The sequence below is a fragment of the Amblyraja radiata genome, chromosome 2, assembly GCF_010909765.2.
Source record: "Amblyraja radiata isolate CabotCenter1 chromosome 2, sAmbRad1.1.pri, whole genome shotgun sequence".
Taxonomy (NCBI): domain Eukaryota; kingdom Metazoa; phylum Chordata; class Chondrichthyes; order Rajiformes; family Rajidae; genus Amblyraja; species Amblyraja radiata.
The window spans coordinates 124,451,470-124,471,369 of record NC_045957.1 but is presented as its reverse complement, the minus strand read 5'-3'; the positions used below and the strand labels follow the sequence as shown (position 1 = coordinate 124,471,369).

Below are 19,900 nucleotides of genomic sequence, written 5' to 3'. Positions count from 1 at the left end.
GGAGTAAGCCATTTAGAACGGAGACGGGGAAACACTTTTTCACACAGAGTGGTGAATCCGTGGAATTCTCTGCCTCAGAGGGCGGTGGAGGCCGGTTCTCTGGATGCTTTCAAGAGAGAGCTAGATAGGGCTCTTAAAGATTGCGGAGTCAGGGGATATGGGGAGAAGGCAGGAACGGGGTACTGATTGGGGATGATCAGCCATGATCACATTGAATGGCGGTGCTGGCTCGAAGGGCTGAATGGCCTACTCCTGCGCCTATTGTCTATAAGCCCGTGCACTAACTGCTCTCCGCTCTCTCCGCTAGATGTGTGCAACAGTATTGACCTTCCGGAGGTGGAGATCATCAGCCTATTGGAGGAGCAGCTGCCTCATTACATGCTGAGAGCCGACACCATCTACGGGTACGACCATGACGACTGGCTACACACCCCCCTCATCTCCCCCGACACCAACTTCGATCTCACCAACGAGCAGATAGACGAGACCCTCAAGTACATGCGTAAGTCGTCAGTCAGACTCGTGTTACACTTGTGTAAGATGTTGCTCTTCATCGGTCACGGCATTGAGTATTGAAGTTGGGAGGTCACGTTGCAGTTGTATCGGACATTGGCCTTCATCAGTCAGAGCATTGAGTATAAAAGGTAGACAAACTATGATATAGTTGGGATCACGGAGACATGGCTCCAGGGTGACCAAGGCTGGGAGCTGAACATCTAGAGATATTCAATATTCAGGAGGGATAGACAGAAAGGGAAAGGAGGTGGGGTAGCGTTGCTGGTTAGAGAGCAGATTAACGCAATAGAAAGGAAGGACATTAGCTTTGAGGATGTGGAATCGATATGGGTAGAGCTGCGAAACACTAAGGGGCAGAAAACGCTAGTGGGTGTTGTGTACAGGCCACCTAACAGTAGTAGTGGAGTTGGGGATGGCATCAAACAGGAAATTAGAAATGCGTGCAACAAAGGTAAAACAGTTATAATGGGTGACTTCAATCTACATATAGATTGGGTGAATCAAATTGGCAAGGGTGCTGAGGAAGAGGATTTCTTGGAATGTATGCGGGATAGTTTTCTAAACCAACATGTAGAGGAACCAACGAGAGAGCAGGCTATTCTAGACTGGGTATTGAGTAATGAGGAAGGGTTAGTTAGCAGTCTTGTTGTGCGTGGCCCCTTGGGCAAGAGTGACCATAATATGGTTGAGTTCTTCATTAGGATGGAGAGTGACATCGTTAATTCAGAAACAAGGGTCCTGAACTTAGAAAGGTAACTTTGAGGGTATGAGACGTGAATTGGCCAAGATAGACTGGCGATTGATTCTTAATGGGTTGACGGTGGATATGCAATGGAAGGCATTTAAAGACTGCATGGATGAACTACAACAATTGTTCATCCCAGTTTGGCAAAAAAATAAATCAGGGAAGGTAGTGCATCCGTGCATAACAAGGGAAATCAGGGATAGTATCAAAACAAAAGATGAAGCGTACAAATTAGCCAGAAAAAGCAGCCTACCAGAGGACTGGGAGAAATTCAGAGACCAGCAGAGGAGGACAAAGGGCTTAATTAGGAAAGGGAATATAGATTATGAAAGAAAACTGGCAGGGAACATAAAAACTGACTGCAAAAGCTTTTATAGATATGTGAAGAGAAAAAGATTAGTTAAAACAAATGTAGGTCCCTTGCAGTCAGAAACGGGTGAATTGATCAAGGGGAACAAGGACATGGCATACCAATTGAATAACTACTTTGGTTCTGTCTTCACTAAGGAAGACATAAATAATCTGCCGGAAATAGCAGGGGACCGGGGGTCAAATGAGATGGAGGAACTGAGTGAAATCCAGGTTAGCCGGGAAGTGGTGTTAGGTAAATTGAATGGATTAAAAGCCGATAAATCCCCAGGGCCAGATAGGCTGCATCCCAGAGTACTTAAGGAAGTAGCCCCAGAAATAGTGGATGCATTAGTGATAATTTTTCAAAACTCTTTAGATTCTGGAGTAGTTCCTGAGGATTGGAGGGTAGCTAATGTAACACCACTTTTTAAAAAGGGAGGGAGAGAGAGAAAACGGGGAATTACAGACCAGTTAGTCTAACGTCGGTAGTGGGGAAACTGCTAGAATCAGTTATTAAAGATGGGATAGCAGCACATTTGGAAAGTGGTGAAATCATTGGACAAAGTCAGCATGGATTTATGAAGGGTAAATCATGTCTGACGAATCTTATAGAATTTTTCGAGGATGTAACTAGTAGAGTGGATAAGGGAGAACCAGTGGATGTGTTTTATCTGGACTTTCAGAAGGCTTTCGACAAGGTCCCACATAAGAGATTAGTATACAAACTTAAAGCACACGGTATTGGGGGTTCAGTATTGATGTGGATAGAGAACTGGCTGGCAGACAGGAAGCAAAGAGTAGGAGTAAACGGGTCCTTTTCACAATGGCAGGCAGTGACTAGTGGGGTACCGCAAGGCTCAGTTCTGGGACCCCAGCTATTTACGATATATATTAATGATTTGGACGAGGGAATTGAATGCAACATCTCCAAGTTTGCGGATGTCACGAAGCTGGGGGGCAGTGTTAGCTGTGAGGAGGATGCTAGGAGGCTGCAAGGTGACTTGGATAGGCTGGGTGAGTGGGCAAATGCATGGCAGATGCAGTATAATGTGGATAAATGTGAGGTTATCCACTTTGGTGGCAAAAACAGGAAAGTAGATTATTATCTGAATGGTGGCCGATTAGGAAAGGGGGAGATGCAACGAGACCTGGGTGTCATGGTACACCAGTCATTAAAAGTAGGCATGCAGGTGCAGCAGGCAGTGAAGAAGGCGAATGGTATGTTAGCATTCATAGCAAAAGGATTTGAGTATAGGAGCAGGGAGGTTCTACTGCAGTTGTACAGGGTCTTGGTGAGACCACACCTGGAGTATTGCGTACAGTTTTGGTCTCCTAATCTGAGGAAAGACATTCTTGCCATAGAGGGAGTACAGAGAAGGTTCACCAGACTGATTCCTGGGATGTCAGGACTTTCATATGAAGAAAGACTGGATAAACTTGGTTTGTACTCGCTAGAATTTAGAAGATTGAGGGGGGATCTTATAGAAACTTACAAAATTCTTAAGGGGTTGGACAGGCTAGATGCAGGAAGATTGTTCCCGATGTTGGGGAAGTCCAGAACAAGGGGTCACAGTTTAAGGATAAGGGAGAAATCTTTTAGGACCGAGATGAGGAAAGCTTTTTTCACACAGAGAGTGGTGAATCTCTGGAATTCTCTGCCGCAGAAGGTAGTTGAGGCCAGTTCATTGGCTATATTTAAGAGGGAGTTAGATGTGGCCCTTGTGGCTAAAGGGATCGGGGGTATGGAGAGAAGGCAGGTACAGGATACTGAGTTGGATGATCAGCCATGATCATATTGAATGGCGGTGCAGGTTCGAAGGGCCGAATGGCCTACTCCTGCACCTATTTTCTATGTAAAATTGCTGGAGAAACTCAGCGGGTGAGGCAGGATCTATGGAGCGAAGGAAATAGGCGACGTTTCGGGCCGAAGTCTGAAGATGGGTTTCAACCCAGTCTGAAGAAGTGTTTCGGCCCGAAACGTTGCCTATTTCCTTCGTTCCATAGATTCTGCCTCACCCGCTGAGTTTCTCCAGCAACTTTGTCTACCTTCGATTTTCCAGCATCTGCAGTTCCTTCTTGAACATTGAGTATAAAAGTCAGGAGGTCAACTTAGTGGTCGCATTTAGAGTATTGTGTTCAGTTTTGAATGAATGAATGAATAAGTTTATTGGCCAAGTATTCACATACAAGGAATTTTCCTTGGTGCTCCGCCCGCAAGTGACAACATGACATACAGTGACAATTAAGAATGATACATAAAACATTGTTCTTCTTCTCGCGAATGAAACATAAACCAAAGGAATAGTTAGATCCCAAGCCGAATGTTGAGCAGCCAGGTTGTTGTCTCTGCTGGTGTCAATGTCTGCCGGGCCCTGAGCTCCATTTGGTGGGTGGTAGAGCGGGCACCCAGAGATGACATGGTTGGCTGTCTGTTGTTCTGCTCCACATTCACAGGCTGGGCTCGGGCAGAGCCCCCATCTCCACACGCTGGCATTGAAACGCCCAACTCCAGTACCAAGTCTGTTGGGCTTCACCCATGCTCCTCTGGGAAGGTCAGATCTTGGACAGCTTTTATCTGGTGAAGAGATGTAGCTGTGTAATGGAGATGAGGTTGCCTTCCACTCCTGTGACCACTTGGTGGCTATCCAGTGTGCTTTTGTCTCAGTTGGCTGGATGGATGCTAGGAGTTGTTTTCCATGTGGAGCAAAGGGGTGACGGGACTTCAGTCGGGGTGGCCTCTGCTCTCTGCTGATAGCCTGATGGAGGAGGTGATCTGGGTCCATGGCACGATGAGATAGTGCCTTATTTGCTGCTTGCCTTCGGATCCCTGCAGGCGGAGCTGCTCGACTGGAGTAGGTTGAAGGCACCCAGTGATGGTTCGCAAGGTGCTGTTCAGGCTCATGTCTACCAGGCTAGTGTGTCTAATTCTACTCCATACGGGTGCGCAGTACTCAGCTGGGGCAAACACAAGAGCTAAGGGAGAGGTGCGAAGAGTTGATGGACTGGCTCCCCAACTTGTTCCTGCCAGGCGTCGGATGAGGCCGCTACGTGCCATGACCTTGTCGCGGAGACCAGCCAGGTGTTGACAAAATGTAAGCGACCTGTCCAACTGTAACATTGAAACATTAAACATTAATGATAAAACACCATTGATTAAACATGTGAATGAAATAAAATACCAGAGCAAAAGGAGGCTACAGATTTTTGGTTATTGAGTAGAGCTACTACTCGTGGAAAAAAGCTGTTTTTATGTCTGGCTGTGGCAGCTTTGACAGTCCGGAGTCTCCTTCCAGAGGGAAGTGATTCAAAGAGTTTGTGGCCAGGGTGAGAGGGGTCAGAGATGATCTTTCCCGCTCTCTTCCTGGCCCTTACAATGTACAGTTTGTCAATGGAGGGAAGGTTGCAGCCTCCAGGTGTCGTGCTTGGTGGCTGAGCCAAACCAGACCATGATGGAGAAGGTGAGGACAGACTCTACGATGGCCGTATAGAATTGGACCCTCATTGCCTGCAGCAGATTGTGTTTTCTCCGTTGTCGTTTGAAGTACATCCTCTGTTGTGCCTTTTTGACTGTGGAGTCGATGGTAGCCCCCCCCACTTAAGGAACTTGGAGATGATGATTCCAAAGAACTTAAAAGACTCCACAGATGTGACTGTGGTGTTGTTGACAGTGAGTGGGGTGAGGGGAGGGGGAACTCTCCTAAAGTCTACAATCAATTCCACTGTCTTAAGAGCATTGAGCTCCAGGTTGTTGCGATGGCACCAGGACACCAGCTGTATCACTTCCTGTCTCTAGGCAGATTCCTCCCCATCTTGGATCAGTCCAATCAGGGTTGTGTCGTCTGCAAACGTGAGAAGCTTGACAGAGGAGTCAGTGGAGGTGCAGTCGTTGGAGTAGAGAGAGTACAGGAGAGGGGAGAGCACGCAGCCTTGCAGTGCTCTTATGCCGAGGGTTTGCGGGTCCGAGATGTGCTTTCCCAGCCTCACATGCTGCTTCCTGTCTGTCAGGAAGTTGATAATCCACTGACAGAGGGGTTCAGGCACAGTCAACTCGGAAAGTTTAGAGTGCAGTAGCTCTGGCACAATGGTGTTGAATGCAGAGCTAAAATCCACAAACAAAATCCTTGCATAGGTCCCCTGGCGGCTGGAGGATGAAGTGCAGGCCCAGGTTGACTGCGTCATCCACTGATCTATTGGCCCAGTATACAAACTGCAGAGAGTCCAGCAGGGGGTTCGTGATATTTTTCAGGTGGGCCAGCACAAGAAAGTCAGCATGGATTTTTCTTCCTGATATAGTAGTCGTGGCCAGAGGATCTGTGGTGACGGAGGAACTGAAGGAAATCCACATTAGGCAGGAAATGGTGTTGGATAGACTGATGGGACTGAAGGCTGATAACTCTCCAGGGCCTGATGGTCTGCATCCCAGGGTACTTAAGGAAGTGGCTCTAGAAATCGTGGATGCATTGGTGATAATTTTCCAATGTTCTATAGACTCAGGATCAGTTCCTGTGGATTGAAGGGTAGCTAATGTTATCCCACTTTTTAAGAAAGGCGGGAGAGAAAACAGGGAATTATAGACCAGTTAGCCTGACATCGGTGGTGGGGAAGATACTGGAGTCAATTATAAAAGATGAGATAGCCGAACATTTGGATAGCAGTAACAGGATCGGTCCGAGTCAGCATGGATTTACAAAGGGGAAATCATGCTTGACTAATCTTCTGGAATTTTTTGAAGATGTAACTCAGAAAATGGACAAGGGAGAGCCAGTGGATGTAGTGTACCTGGACTTTCAGAAAGCATTTGATAAGGTCCCACATAGGAGATTAATGGGCAAAATTAGGGCACATGGTATTGGGGGTAGAGTGCTGACATGGATAGAGAAGTGGTTGGCAGACAGGAAACAAAGAGTAGGGATTAACGGGTCCCTTTCAGAATGGCAGGCAGTGACTAGTGGGGTACTGCAAGGCTCGGTGCTGGGACTGCAGCTATTTACAATATACATCAATGATTTGGATGAAGGGATTCAAAGTAACATTAGCAAATTTGCAGATGACACAAAGCTGGGTGGCAGTGTGAACTGTTAGAAGGATGCTATGAGAATGCAGGGTGACTTGGACAGGTTAGGGGAGTGGGCAGATGCATGGCAGATGAAGTTTAATGCGGATAAATGTGAGATTATCCACTTTGGTAGCAAAAACAGGAAGGCAGATTACTATCTAAATGGCGTCAAGTTGGGAAAAGGGGAAGTATAACGGGATCTGGGGGTCCTTGTACCTCAGCCTATGAAAGTAAGCATGCAGGTACCGCAGGCAGTGAAGAAAGCGAATGGCATGTTGGCCTTTATAACAAGAGGAATCGAATATAGGAGCAAAGAGGTCCTACTGCAGTTGTACAGAGCCCTAGTGAGACCACACCTGGAGTATTGTGTACAGTTTTGGTCCCCTAATTTGAGGAAGGACATTCTTGCTATTGAGGGAGTGCAGCGTAGGTTTACATGGTTAATTCCCGGGATGGCAGGACTGTCATATGCTGAGAGAATGGAGCGGCTGGGCTTGTACACTCTGGAGTTTAGAAGGATGAGAGGGTATCTCATTGAAACATATATTTGTTAAGGGTTTGGACACGCTAGAGGCAGGAAACATGTTCCCGATGTCGGGGGAGTCCAGAACCAGGGGCCACAATTTAAGAATAAGGAGTAAGCCATTTAGAACAGAGACGAGGATACACTTTTTCTCACAGAGAGTGGTGAGTCTGTGGAATTCTCTGCCTCAGAGGGTGGAGGTGGGTTCTCTGGATGCTTTCAAGAGAGAGCTAGATAGGGCTCTTAAAAATAGCGGAGTCAGGGGATACTCCTGCACCTATTGTCTATTGATTTATGAAATGAAAATCATGCTTAACTAATCTTCTGGAATTTTTTGAGGATGTGACCAGTAAAATGGATGAAGGGGAGCCAGTGGATGTAGTGTATCTAGACTTTCAGAAAACCTTTGATAAGGTCCCGCACGGGAGACTGATGACTAAATTTAGAGCACATTTGATATTTGATATAATTGATTTGATTTGATTTGATATAATTTAATTGCCACACAACCAAGGTCGGTGGTATTTGGGTTGCCAGCAGCGGTACAGTAATAAAGAACACAACCACAATAAAAAATTTACACAAACATCCACCACAGCATTCATCACTGTGGTGGAAGGCACAGAGCTTGGCCAGTCCTCCTCCATTTCCCCCCGTGGTCGGGACCTCCACCCTCCACAGCCGTTGCTGCGGGCGTCCAGATGGTAAGGGACAAAGTCAAAGTCAAGGTGAGTCCAGGATCGGCTCTTCACAACCAGATACCGCGGCTTCAGGCTGGTGTAGGCCGCAGGCCGGCGGTCAAAGTTTTAAAGTACCTGCCGTGCCGCAGCCGGAAGCACCGCAGTCTGCAGGGCCGGCGGTCGAAGCTCCCCTCCAGGGGTGATGTTAAGTCCATACCGCGCCCGCGGTAGAAGACGGCCGCGGGCCGGCGGTGGAAGCTTCTTCTTCCCCCCGGGTCCTCCACGAGGGATCCCGGGCTGTAGACGCCGCACCAGCTGGAGTTCTGCAGACTGCGGCTTCAGGCTGCCGGCTGCCGCGGGCCAGCGTAACGGAGCGCTCCCCTCCAGCGAGGTCTCACCCGCTCCGCGCCGAGAGTCCACGCTGCGCCCGCCGCTGAAGCTCCGGGCGCGTCTCCGGGAAAGTCCGCGCCGATCCTTGCTGTTAGGCCACGGGGGAGGCGACCTGAAAAAGTCGCCTCTCCATGGAAGAGGCGGCCGAAACGGTTTCCCCCTCACCCCCCCCACACCACCCCCCCACACATAACACACAAAGAAACATTAAAAACAGACTTTTAAACATACTAAAAAAATTTAAAAAGTTGAAAAAAGACGGACACGCTGCCGACAGGCTGCTGCCAGTGCAGCGCCCCCTACCGAATTTTGGTATTGGGGGTAGACGTGGATAGAAAATTGGTTGGTAGACAGGAAGCAAAGAGTAGGAGTGAACTTTTCAGAATGGCAAGCAGTGGCGAGTGGAGTGCCGCAAGGCTCGGTGTTGGGGCCGCAACTGTTTACCATATATATTAATGATTTGGAAGCGGGAATTAGGAGCAATACTAGCAAGTTTGCGGATGACACAAAGCTGGGTGGCAGTGTGAACTGTGAAGAGGATGTTAGGAGGTTGCAGGGTGACCCGGACAGGTTGAGTGAGTGGGCAGATGCGTGGCAGATGCAGTATAATATAGATAAATGTGAGGTTATCCACTTTGGTGGCAAAAACAAGGGGGCAGATTATTATCTCAATGGGGTTAGGTTAGGTTAGGTAAGGGGGAGGTGCAGCGAGACCTGGGTGTCCTTGTACACCGGTCACTGAAAGTTGGCGTGCAGGTACAGCAGGCAGTGAAGAAAGCTAATGGAATGTTGGCCTTCATAACAAGAGGATTTCAGAATAGGAGTAAAGAGGTTCTTCTGCAGTTGTATAGGGCTCTGGTAAGACCGCATCTGGAGTATTGTGTACAGTTTTGGTCTCCTAATTTGAGGAAGGATATCCTTGTGATTGAGGTAGTGCAGCGTAGGTTCAGGAGATTGATCCCTGGGATGGCGGGACTGTCATATGAGGAAAGATTGAAAAGACGAGGCTTGTATTCACTGGAGTTTAGAAGGATGAGGGGGTATCTTATAGAAACATATAAAATTATAAAAGGACTGGACAAGATAGATGCAGGAAAAATGTTCCCAATGTTGGGCGAGTCCAGAACCAGGGGCCACAGTCTTAGAATAAAGGGGAGGCCATTTAAGACTGAGGTGTGAAAAAACTTTTTCACCCAGAGAGTTGTGAATTTGTGGAATTCCCTGCCACAGAGGGCAGTGGAGGCCAAGTCACTGGATGGATTTAAGAGAGAGTTAGATAGAGCTCTAGGGGCTAGTGGAATCAAGGGATATGGGGAGAAGGCAGGCACGGGTTATTGATTGGGGACGATCAGCCATGATCACAATGAATGGCGGTGCTGGCTCGAAGGGCCAAATGGCCTCCTCCTGCACCTATTTTCTATGTTTCTATGTTTCTAAGTCTTTCAAGGGTCTTCATGATTACAGAGGTCAGTGGAACGAGCTGCCAGAGGAGGTAGTTGAGGCAGGGACTATCCCATCGTTTAAGAAACAGTTAGACAGGTACATGGATAGGGCAGGTTTGGAGGGATGTGGACCAAGCTCGAGTAGGTGGGACTAGTGTAAGTGGGACATGTTGGTCGGTGTGGGCAAGATGGGCCGAAGGGCCTGTTTTCACTCTTCTTCTTCTTCTTGCGTATGGCGTGCACAGCCAAAAGTTGTAGATGAAGGGGAGACATCCAGGCCAGGACAGCATCGGTTACTGGGTGGATGGCTTTGATGCCACCAGGGAAAAGCCTCAGTGGGGAGTCATTCACGACGTGTGGGATGGTCTGGTCTGGATGTCCGCGGTCACAAGCAGGGCTGTCTGTCATCCCCCACTGATGCAGGTGAAGGGCTGTTCTTGCATGGAGGGTGCGGGTTCTGGTCAATGTTGGCCATTGCTTGCGATGGAGGTCAAAACCTGGTGGTTTCACTGTGGGGTCTGGGATGACCTCTCCGTTGTTGGTGTTGGCATCTTTCCACTCAGTCTTGGAGTCAAGTCTTCCAGGGATTTAACGGAAGACCAGAAGGGTTTACGGGATTTCAGGCGCATGTTGGGCAGATTGTTCAAGCCAGCGTGGATGGGACAAACAAATAGATGTAGTGTATCACTCTGTGACTCTGTGTCACTTTGTGACTACACACCAATCACTTCCCCAGCGGGCGATCGGGCAGTGATTTACATCTGGCAGCACCATGTTGGGGGCCCGTCCATAGAGTTATACAGACCCTTTGGCCAAAATTGCCCACACCGGCCAACATGTCCCATCTACACTAGTCCCACCAGCCCGCGTTTGGCCCATATCCCTGTCCTATCCATGTACCTGTCCACATTTATTTTAAATGTTATTATAGTCCCTGCCTCGACTACCTCCACATTCAGCACAGAAACAGGCCCTTCGGCCCATCTTGTGCATGCTGACAAGTCGGCATTCTGGGCTAGTCCCTTTTGCCTGCGTTTAGCCCATACCCCGCAAAACACTTCCCATCCATATATCTGTCCAAATGTCTTGTGAAAGTTGTAATTATTCATGTTCATACGTTATAGGAGCAGAATTTGGCCATTCGGCCCATCAAGTCTACTCTGCCACTCAATCATGGCTGATCTCTCTCTCTCCCTCCTAACCCCATTCTCCTGCCTTATCCCTATAACCTCTGACACCCGTACTAATCAAGAATCTATCTCCTGATAGCTGCTCTAGATGTCAGCTGATTTACATCGGGGAGACTAAGCGGAGGTTGGGCGATCGTTTCGCCGATCACCTCCGCTCAGTCCGCAATAACCAACCTGACCTCCCGGTGGCTCAGCACTTCAACTCCCCCTCCCATTCCCAATCCGACCTCTCTGTCCTGGATCTCCTCCATTGCCAGAGTGAGCAACAGCGGAAATTGGAGGATGGCATTAACATTGAATTCTCCCAATTTTGCTAGCCCTTGCTGTCTCCTCCCCTTCCTTAACCCTCTAGCTGTCTCCTCCCACCCTCCCATCTGCTCGCCCTCGGGCTCCTCCTCCTCCCCTTTTTCCTTCCTTCTCCCCCCCACCCCCCATCAGTCTGAAGAAGGGTTTCGGCCCGAAACGTCGCCTATTTCATCCGCTCCATAGATGCTGCTGCACCCGCTGAGTTTCTCCAGCAATTTTGTGTACCCAGGAATCTACCTATCTCTGCCTTAAATATATCCACTGACTTGGCCTCCACTGTCTTCTTGTTATATTCTATCAAACACATAATTGTAACTACATCTGTAGCTTCCTCTGGCAGCTCGTTCCAGATGCAACTACCCTCTGAGTGAAAATGTTGGCCCTGAAGTCCCTCTAAAACCTCCCCCCTCTCACCTTAATCTGTGCCCTCTAGGTTTAGAAAGTCTGTGCCCTCTAGTTTTAGAAGAGTGGTTCAGGCTGCAACACCCTCTAACAACAGCAGGTGGCAGTGATGCCTTGTTTGTGAACAATTGTGGACTCAGTTCAATCTTGCATCAACGAACCAAATCTGGGCGATCGTTTTGCTGAACACCTCCGCTCAGTCCGCCTAAACCTAGCTGATCTCCCGGTGGCTCAGCACTTTAACTCCCCCTCCCGTTCCCAATCCGATCTTTCTGTCCTGGGCCTCCTCCATTGTCAGAGTGAGGCCCACCGCAAATTGGAGGAACAGCACCTCATATTTTGCTTGGGTAGTTTACACCCCAGCGGTATGAACATTGACTTCACAAGTTATAGAATTAGGCCATTCGGCCCATCGAGTCCACTCCGCCGTTCAATCATGACTGATCTCTTCCTCCTAACCCCATTCTCCTGCCTTCTCCCCATAACCCCTGACACCCGTACGAATCAAGAATCTATCTATCTCTGCCTTAAAAATATCCACTGACTTGGCCTCCACTGCCGTCTGTGGCAATGAAACCCACAGATTCACCACCCTCTGACTAAAGAGATTCTCTAACTCCAAGTACTTTGTGCACCCCCTCTCTCTCCAACCCTCCCCCACTCAAGTCATACTTTCTTTTTTAGGAAATAACAGGTCCTTTTCAGAATGGCAGGCAGTGACTAGTGGGGTGCTGCAAGGCTCAGTGCTGGGACCGCAGTTATTCACAATATATATTAACGATTTACACGAGGGAATTAAATGTAACATCTCCAAGTTTGCGGATGACACAAAGCTGGGTGGCAGTGTGAGCTGCGAGGAGGATGCTATGAGGCTGCAGGGTGACTTGGATAGGTTGGGCGAGTGGGCAGATGCATGGCAGATGCAGTACAATGTGGATAAATGTGAGGTTATCCACTTTGGTGGCAAGAACAAGAAGGCAGATTATTATCTGAATGGTGTCAGATCAGGAAAAGGGGAGATGCAACAAGACCTGGGTGTGCTTGTACATCAGTCACTGAAAGTAAGCATGCAGGTACAGCAGGCAGTGAAGAAAGCTAATGGCATATCGGCCTTCATTGCGAGAGGATTTGAGTTTAGGAGCAAGTTGGTCCTACTGCAGTTGTACAGGGCCCTGGTGAGACCACACCTGGAGTATGGTGTGTGATTTTGGTCTATTTTGAAGAAGGGCTGTATTGCTATTGAGGGAGTGCAGCGTAGGTTCACCAGGTTAATTCCCAGGATGGCTGGACTGACATATGATGAAAGAATGGGTCGACTGGGCTTGTATTCACTGGAATTTATAAGGATGAGAGGGAATCTTATAGAAACACATAAAAATCTTAGAGGATTGGACAGGTTAGATGCAGGAGAAATGTTCCCCATGTTGGAGTCCAGAACCAGGGGTCACAGTTTAAGAATAAGGGGGAGGCCATTTAGGACTGAGATGAGGGAAAACTTCTTTACCCAGAGAGTTGTGAATCTGTGGAATTCTCTGCCACAGAAGGCAGTGGAGGCCGATTCACTGGATGTTTTCAAGAGGGAGGTAGATTTATCTCTTAGGGCTAACAGAATCAGGGGATACGGGGAAAAAGCAGGAATGGGGTACTGATTCTGGATGATCAGCCGTGATCATATTGAATGGCGGTGCTGGCTCGAAGGGCTGAATGGCCTACTCCTGCGCCTATTTTTCTGTGGCTCTGTGTTGTGTCTAATTGGTGTTGAGCACTGATATGACCCTTTGGACTTGTTTAGGCAAAGCCGTGGGTCGATAGTGTTAAACTTCAATTGTTAACTAAATGACATTCCTTTCATGTTGACTGTGAGCAGAAGGAGGGTTCTGGTGCTTTTGTGTCTAATAATGACAAGTCTTGTCTATCCATTATTATATTGGAGGTGTTGTATTACAAAACGACTTGGCCTGCTGCTAACTGGAGGGATCATAAACGATGACTTGTTTTGACTTACAATGAGGCAACCTTTGTAACACAGATGATTAAAGGAGATGTTTGCCATCAACATGTCAACCCCTCCCTCCCCTTCCCACCTTCGAGCTGCCTCAACAAAGCGGCATCTGAGTTTAGTTTAGAGATACAGCGCGAAAACAGGCCCCTCAGCCCACCGAGTCTACGCCGACCAGCGATCCCCGCACACTATGAGGCCCGCCCCACTTTGTGATTTTTTTTCGGCGACTGCAAGGGTCAGTGACTGACACCCGTAGTCACCCTAAACTCTGTCAAGTTGTACGACAATCTACGTCAAGCTACAACACTCCGTGTCCCCTGCCTTCACAACACAAGACGGCTACTCTGAAGTATAATAATCACATTGGAAATGAACTTATCTACAATAAATCTAAGGACCAATAACTGTTTAAGAAATAAATTGTTTATTTAACGACAGCTTAAAAATAACATCATATTGAAAAACAACAATTTGTTTAACAAGAAAGGTTTATGTTCAACAAAGTAACTATATATTTAGCGGCATATTTCAAAGAGCATCATACTTAAGCAAAAAATGTATTCAACAACAATATTCAGATCTGACAATAACGTTACAATCTACATCAATTCCAATCAAAGCACAACGCAACCCGCAAACCTTCTGCGGCCGCAGGAGATTCGATCTTACAGAGGTATACAAAATAACTCTGTTCCCTGGAGCGCAGGAGGATGAGGGGGACCTTATAGAGGGGTACACAATCATAAGAGGAATAGATCGGGTAGACGCAGAGTCTCTTGCCCAGAGTAGGGGAATTGAGGACCAGAGGACATAGGTTTAAGGTGAAGGGGAAAAGATTTAATATGAATCTGAGGAGCAACAAACTCAAGACAGATACAGAGTGCTGGAGTAACTCAGCGGGACGCAGCACCTCTGGAGAGAGGGAATGGCTGACGTTTCGGGTCAAGACCCTTCTTCATACTGGAAGTCAGGGGAGTGGGAAATGAGATATACAGACAACTAGACTGGTCCTCCAACACAATATTCCACCTCTCCACCAATTCCAATATTGACAAAAAGATCTTTATTTTTTCACCCCATTAGAAAGAACATCATTTCAGATGTTCTTAATAATGTACTTTGTATATTTATGTACTTTTTATTCTTTATGGGCAATTTGCCCCTGGCTATCTTCAGCCAAATAATAGAAATCGTTTCGAAAGTCGGCGCTTTATATCCTCGCGTCACCGGGCGTCACCCGCAGGACAGCGTACGTCAGCGTGTGACAGGGCGCACCGCATGATGAGACACCCAGATGTCGCCTGAAGATTTTGAACATTCCAAAATCCAGGAGCGACGGGGAGACACCGCGCGTCACGACATGCGTCACGCCACGACAACCTCTTTTCAGGCTGTCGATGAAAATGTCGCCAAAGTGGGACAGGCCCTTTAGATTTAGATCTTGGGACTACACGAATCAAGGGATATGGGAAAAAAGCTGGAACGGGGTACTGATTTCCGTTGCCCTGGTCTTCCACACCAGGGCATCGGAGATGTCCTAATTCTTCAGGGAACGGGGGTTCCCCTCTTCTACTATAGATGAGGCTCTCACCAGGGTCTCTTCTATACCCAGTGACTCTGCTCACTCCCCATCCCCCCACTCGTAACAAGGGCAGAATCCCCCTAGTCCTCACCTTCCACCCTACCAGCCGTCACATGCAACAAATAATCCTGTCATTTTCACCACCTCCAACGTGACCCCACCACTGGCCACATCTTCCCATCTCCCCCCCTGTCTGCTTTCCGCAGAGACCGCTCTCTCCATAACTGCCTGGTCAATTCGTCCCTTCCCACCCGCACCACCCCCTCTCCGGGCACTTTCCCACGCAACTGCAGGAAATGCTACACTTGTCGCTTTACCTCCCCCCTTGACTCCATCCAAGGACCCAAGCAGTCGTTCCAGTTGTGACAGAGGTTCACCTGCACCTCCACCAACCTCATCTATTGCATCCGCTGCTCTAGATGTCAGCTGTTCTACATAGGTGAGACCAAGCGTTGGCTTGGCGATCGCTTCGCCCAACACCTCCGCTCGGTTCGCAATAACCAACCTGATCTCCCGGTGGCTCAGCACTTCAACTCCCCCTCCCATTCCGAATCTGACCTTTCTGTCCTGGGCCTCCTCCATGGCCAGAGTGAGGCCCACCGTAAACTGGAGGAGCAGCACCTCATATTTCGCTTGGGTAGTTTACACCCCAGCGGTATGAACATTGACTTCTCTAATTTCAGGTAGTCCCTACTTTCTCCCTCCTTCCCCTCCCCTTCCCAGCTCTCCCTCAGTCCACTGGCTCCACCCCTTCCTTTCTTTTTTCCGCCCCACCCTTACATCAGTCTGAAGAAGGGTTTCAACCCGAAACGTTGCCTATTTCCTTCGCTCCATAGATGCTGCTTCACCCACTGCGTTTCTCCAGCTTTTTGTCTACCTTTGATTTTCCAGCATCTGCAGTTCCTTCTTAAACAGACTGATTTTAGATGATCAGCCATGGTATGGTCTATCCATTATAGTCTTGTCTATATTATAGATAATAGACAATAGGTGTTTAAGAAGGAACTGCAGATGCTGGAAAATCGAAGGTACACAAAAATGCTGGAGAAACTCAGCGGGTGCAGAGCGAAGGAGATAGGCTACGTTTTGGGTCGAGACGTGCAGGAGGAGGCCATTCGGCCCTTCGAGCCAGCACCACCATTCAATGTGATCATGGCTGATCATCCCCAATCAGTACCCCGTTCCTGCCTTCTCCCCATATCCCCTGACTCCGCTATTTTTAAGAGCCCTATCTAGCTCTCTCTTGAAAGCATCCAGAGAACCGGCCTCCACCGCCCTCTGAGGCAGAGAATTCCAGACTCACCACTCACTGTGAAAAAGAGTGTTTCCTCCGTTCTAAATGGCCTACTCCTTCATGTTTCCTGCCTCTAGCGTGTCCAAACCCTTAAAGGGCCTGTCTCACCAGCATGCGATAGCATGCGTCTAGCGCGACCAAACGTGGTCCTGCCTCCAGCGTGTCCAAACCCTTAACAATCTTATTGGGTGTTGTAAAACAAAACGACTTGGCAAGCTGCTAACTGGAGGGATCATAAACAATGACTTGTTTTGACTTATAATGAGGTAACCTTTGTAACACAGTTGTTTAAGGTGATGTTTGCCATCAACAATGCAACCCCTCCCTCCTCTCCCCACCATCGACAGCATCTACAGCAGGAGCTGCCCCAACAAGGCGGCACCTTTAGTTTAGTTTAGAGATGCAGCGCGGAAACAGGCCCTTCAGCCCACCGAGTCTGCGCCGACCAGCGATCTCCGCACATTAACACTATCCTACACACACTGGGAATAATTTACAAATTTACAACTGAAACCAATTGACTTCTGTGGAGAGTGGGAGGAAACCGGAGCACCCGGAGAAAACCCACGTAGGCCATGGGGAGAACGTACAAACTCCGTACAGACAGCACCCGTAGTCAGGATGGAACCCGGACCTCTGGCGCTGTGAGGCAGCAACTCTACGTTTCACAGAGTGCTGGAGTAACTCAGCGGGTCAGGCAGCATCTGTGGAGAACATGGATAGGTGACGTTTCACAGAGTGCTGGAGTAACTCAGCGGGTCAGGCAGCAACTGTGAAGAACATGGATAGGTGACGTTTCACAGAGCGCTGGAGTAACTCAGCGGGTCAGGCAGCATCTGTGGAGAACATGGATAGGTGACGTTTCACAGAGTGCTGGAGTAACTCAGCGGGTCAGGCAGCATCTCTGGAGAACATGGATAGGTGGCGTTTTGGTATTTCAAACTAACCACCACCAACCATTTGCTGTGCTTTATTTCAAACCAACCACATTTTCATTTTCAAACCACATTAAGGGCACTCAAGGTCAGTAAAACCACACTCACAGTTCAGTAGACGTGCTCAGTGTTATTCACAGCTCAGACTGAGAGACGTGACCCTCTCGCTCCCCCATCTTGCAGAGACTGACTCTCCGGGTTTTATAGTCCCTCTGGAAGGGGCGTGGCCTTCAGGAGAGAGAATCTCAACATTTTTTAAACACTAATAACTCTTTTATTTTTCATCGATGGGAAAAATCCTCTTGTCCTGCACAGCGGAGGGGGATTCTGAGTAAGATGGCCAAAAATCACAGCTGTAAGTGGCAGCGTTTTTTCTAAAATCAATCTACAGAACAACAGGAAGTGGTCAAGATGAAACTTTTAGTAATATAGATGATGTGGAGAGATGAAGGACAATGCATGAATAAAGGAAACCGGCTGTTTGTTGGGTGAAACTTATTGTTAATTTCTGTTGGTTAATGGTGATTTGAGTCAATAAATGTTTTGCTTTGTGAACCTTCCAAAGGTTTGAAGGTGTTACAGGTTCATGGTCTGAAAATGGAGTTTGCAAAATGCTTGTAACCATGGCAACCTCTTACAGTCATGAGTGAAAATGGCTCGATTGTAATCATGTATTTTCTAACTGGTTAGTAACAATAGGATCGCTGGTCAGCGCAGTCTCGGTGGGCCAAAGGGCCTGTTTCTGCGCTGTATCTCTAAACTAAACTAAACGAAAATGGTTAATAAGTTAGCAGAAAAAGTGGAAGCAGATATTTGGAAATATATTATAGGGCGGTAAGAATGGATTTTAATATGAGCTGAATTTAGAGATGAGACTTTAGAGATACAGCGCAGAAACAGGCCCTTCGGCCCACCGAGACCGTGTCGACCAGCGATCCCCGCACACTAACACTATCCTACACACACTGGGGACAATTTGCAATTTTAACGAAGCCAAGTAACCTACAAACCTGCACGTCTTTGGAGTGTGGGAGGAAACTGGAGCACCCGGAGAAAACAAACCCTCGCAGGTCACAGGGAGAACATGCAAACTCCACACTGACAGCGCCCGTAGTCAGGATGGAACCCGGGTCTCTGGCGTAGTAAGGCAGCAGCTCTACCCGCTGCACCACCGTGCCGCATTAAACCCTGCATTTGTACAAAAGGATAAATTGTTCATGGGATCACAAAAGGTCGGCACGGTGGCGCAGCGGTAGAGTTGCTGCCTCACAGCGCCAGAGACCCGGGTTCGATCCCGACTACGGGCGCTGTCAGTACGGAGTTTGTACGTTCTCCCTGTGACCTGCGTGGGTTTTCTCTGAGATCTTCGGTTTCCTCCCACACTCCAAAGATGTGCGGGTTTGTAGGTTAATTGGCTTGGTGTGAATGTAAATTGTCCCTAGTGTATTTAGGATAGTGTTAGTGTGCGGGGATCGCTGGTCGATGCAGACTCGGTGGGCCGAAGAGCCAGTCTCTGCACTGTATGTCTAAACTAAACTATCTATACAGAGCCGTACAGCAGGTACACAGGCCCTTTGGCCCACTTTGTCTATGCCGGCCCAGTTGGCTAGTCCCATTTGCCTGCATTTGGCCCACATCCCTCCGGACTCTTCCTACCCAAGTGCGGTGACCCTCAAGGTCAAGGGTGAAGCAAAGAACAGTGGGACTGGCTGCAAACTATTTTCTGGAACATTTCAGGAGCACAATAACAGCAACTCAAATCAGCAATTAAAATTTTGCAACATGCCTTCAGATTCAATTTGTGCACAATTTCCCTCAACCGCCTTAAGTTCACAAGTGATGGGAACAGAATTAGGCCATTCGGCCCATCGAGTCCATACCACCATTCAATCATGCATGATCTATCTCTCCCTCTCAACCTCATTCTCCTGCCTTCTCCCCATAACCCCTGACACCCGCACTAATCAAGAATCTATCTATCTCTGCCTTAATAATATCCACAGACTTGGCCTCCACAGCTGTCTGTGGCAAAGAATTCCACGGATTCACCATCCTCTGACTAAAGAAATCCCTCCTCATCTCCTTCCTAAAGGAACGTCCTTTAATTCTGAGGCTGTGCCCTCTGGTCCTAGACTCTCCCACTAGTGGAAACATCCTCTCCACATCTACTCTATCCAGGCCTTTCACTATTCGGTACGTTTCAATGAGGTCCCCCCCCCTCATCCTTCTAAACTCCAGCTAGTACAGGCCCAGCGCGGTCAAACTGCATGTCTATAACTCTAGTCAGTTCCGTTTAGTTTATTGCCATGTGTACCGAGATACAGTGAAAAGCTTACTGTTACGCGCCAACCAGTTAGAAAATACATGATTACAATCGAGCCATTTTCACTCATGACTGTAAAGAGGTTGCCATGCTTACAAGCATTTTGCAAACTCCATTTTCAGACCAACACCTTCAAACCGTTGGAAGGTTCACAAAGCAAAAC

At 48.1% G+C, this 19,900-nt stretch overlaps 1 protein-coding gene across 1 annotated transcript in view; it reads left to right on the top strand.

Annotated features, from left to right (window-relative positions):
• LOC116985360 (trafficking kinesin-binding protein 1-like) overlaps positions 1 to 19,900 on the top strand; it is a 94,249-nt gene that overhangs the window by 7,756 nt on the left and 66,593 nt on the right. The window contains exon 2 of the mRNA XM_033040110.1: positions 308 to 513. Within this exon, the coding sequence (XP_032896001.1) occupies positions 308 to 513 (206 nt within the window). The remainder of the gene's footprint in view (positions 1 to 307; positions 514 to 19,900) is intronic.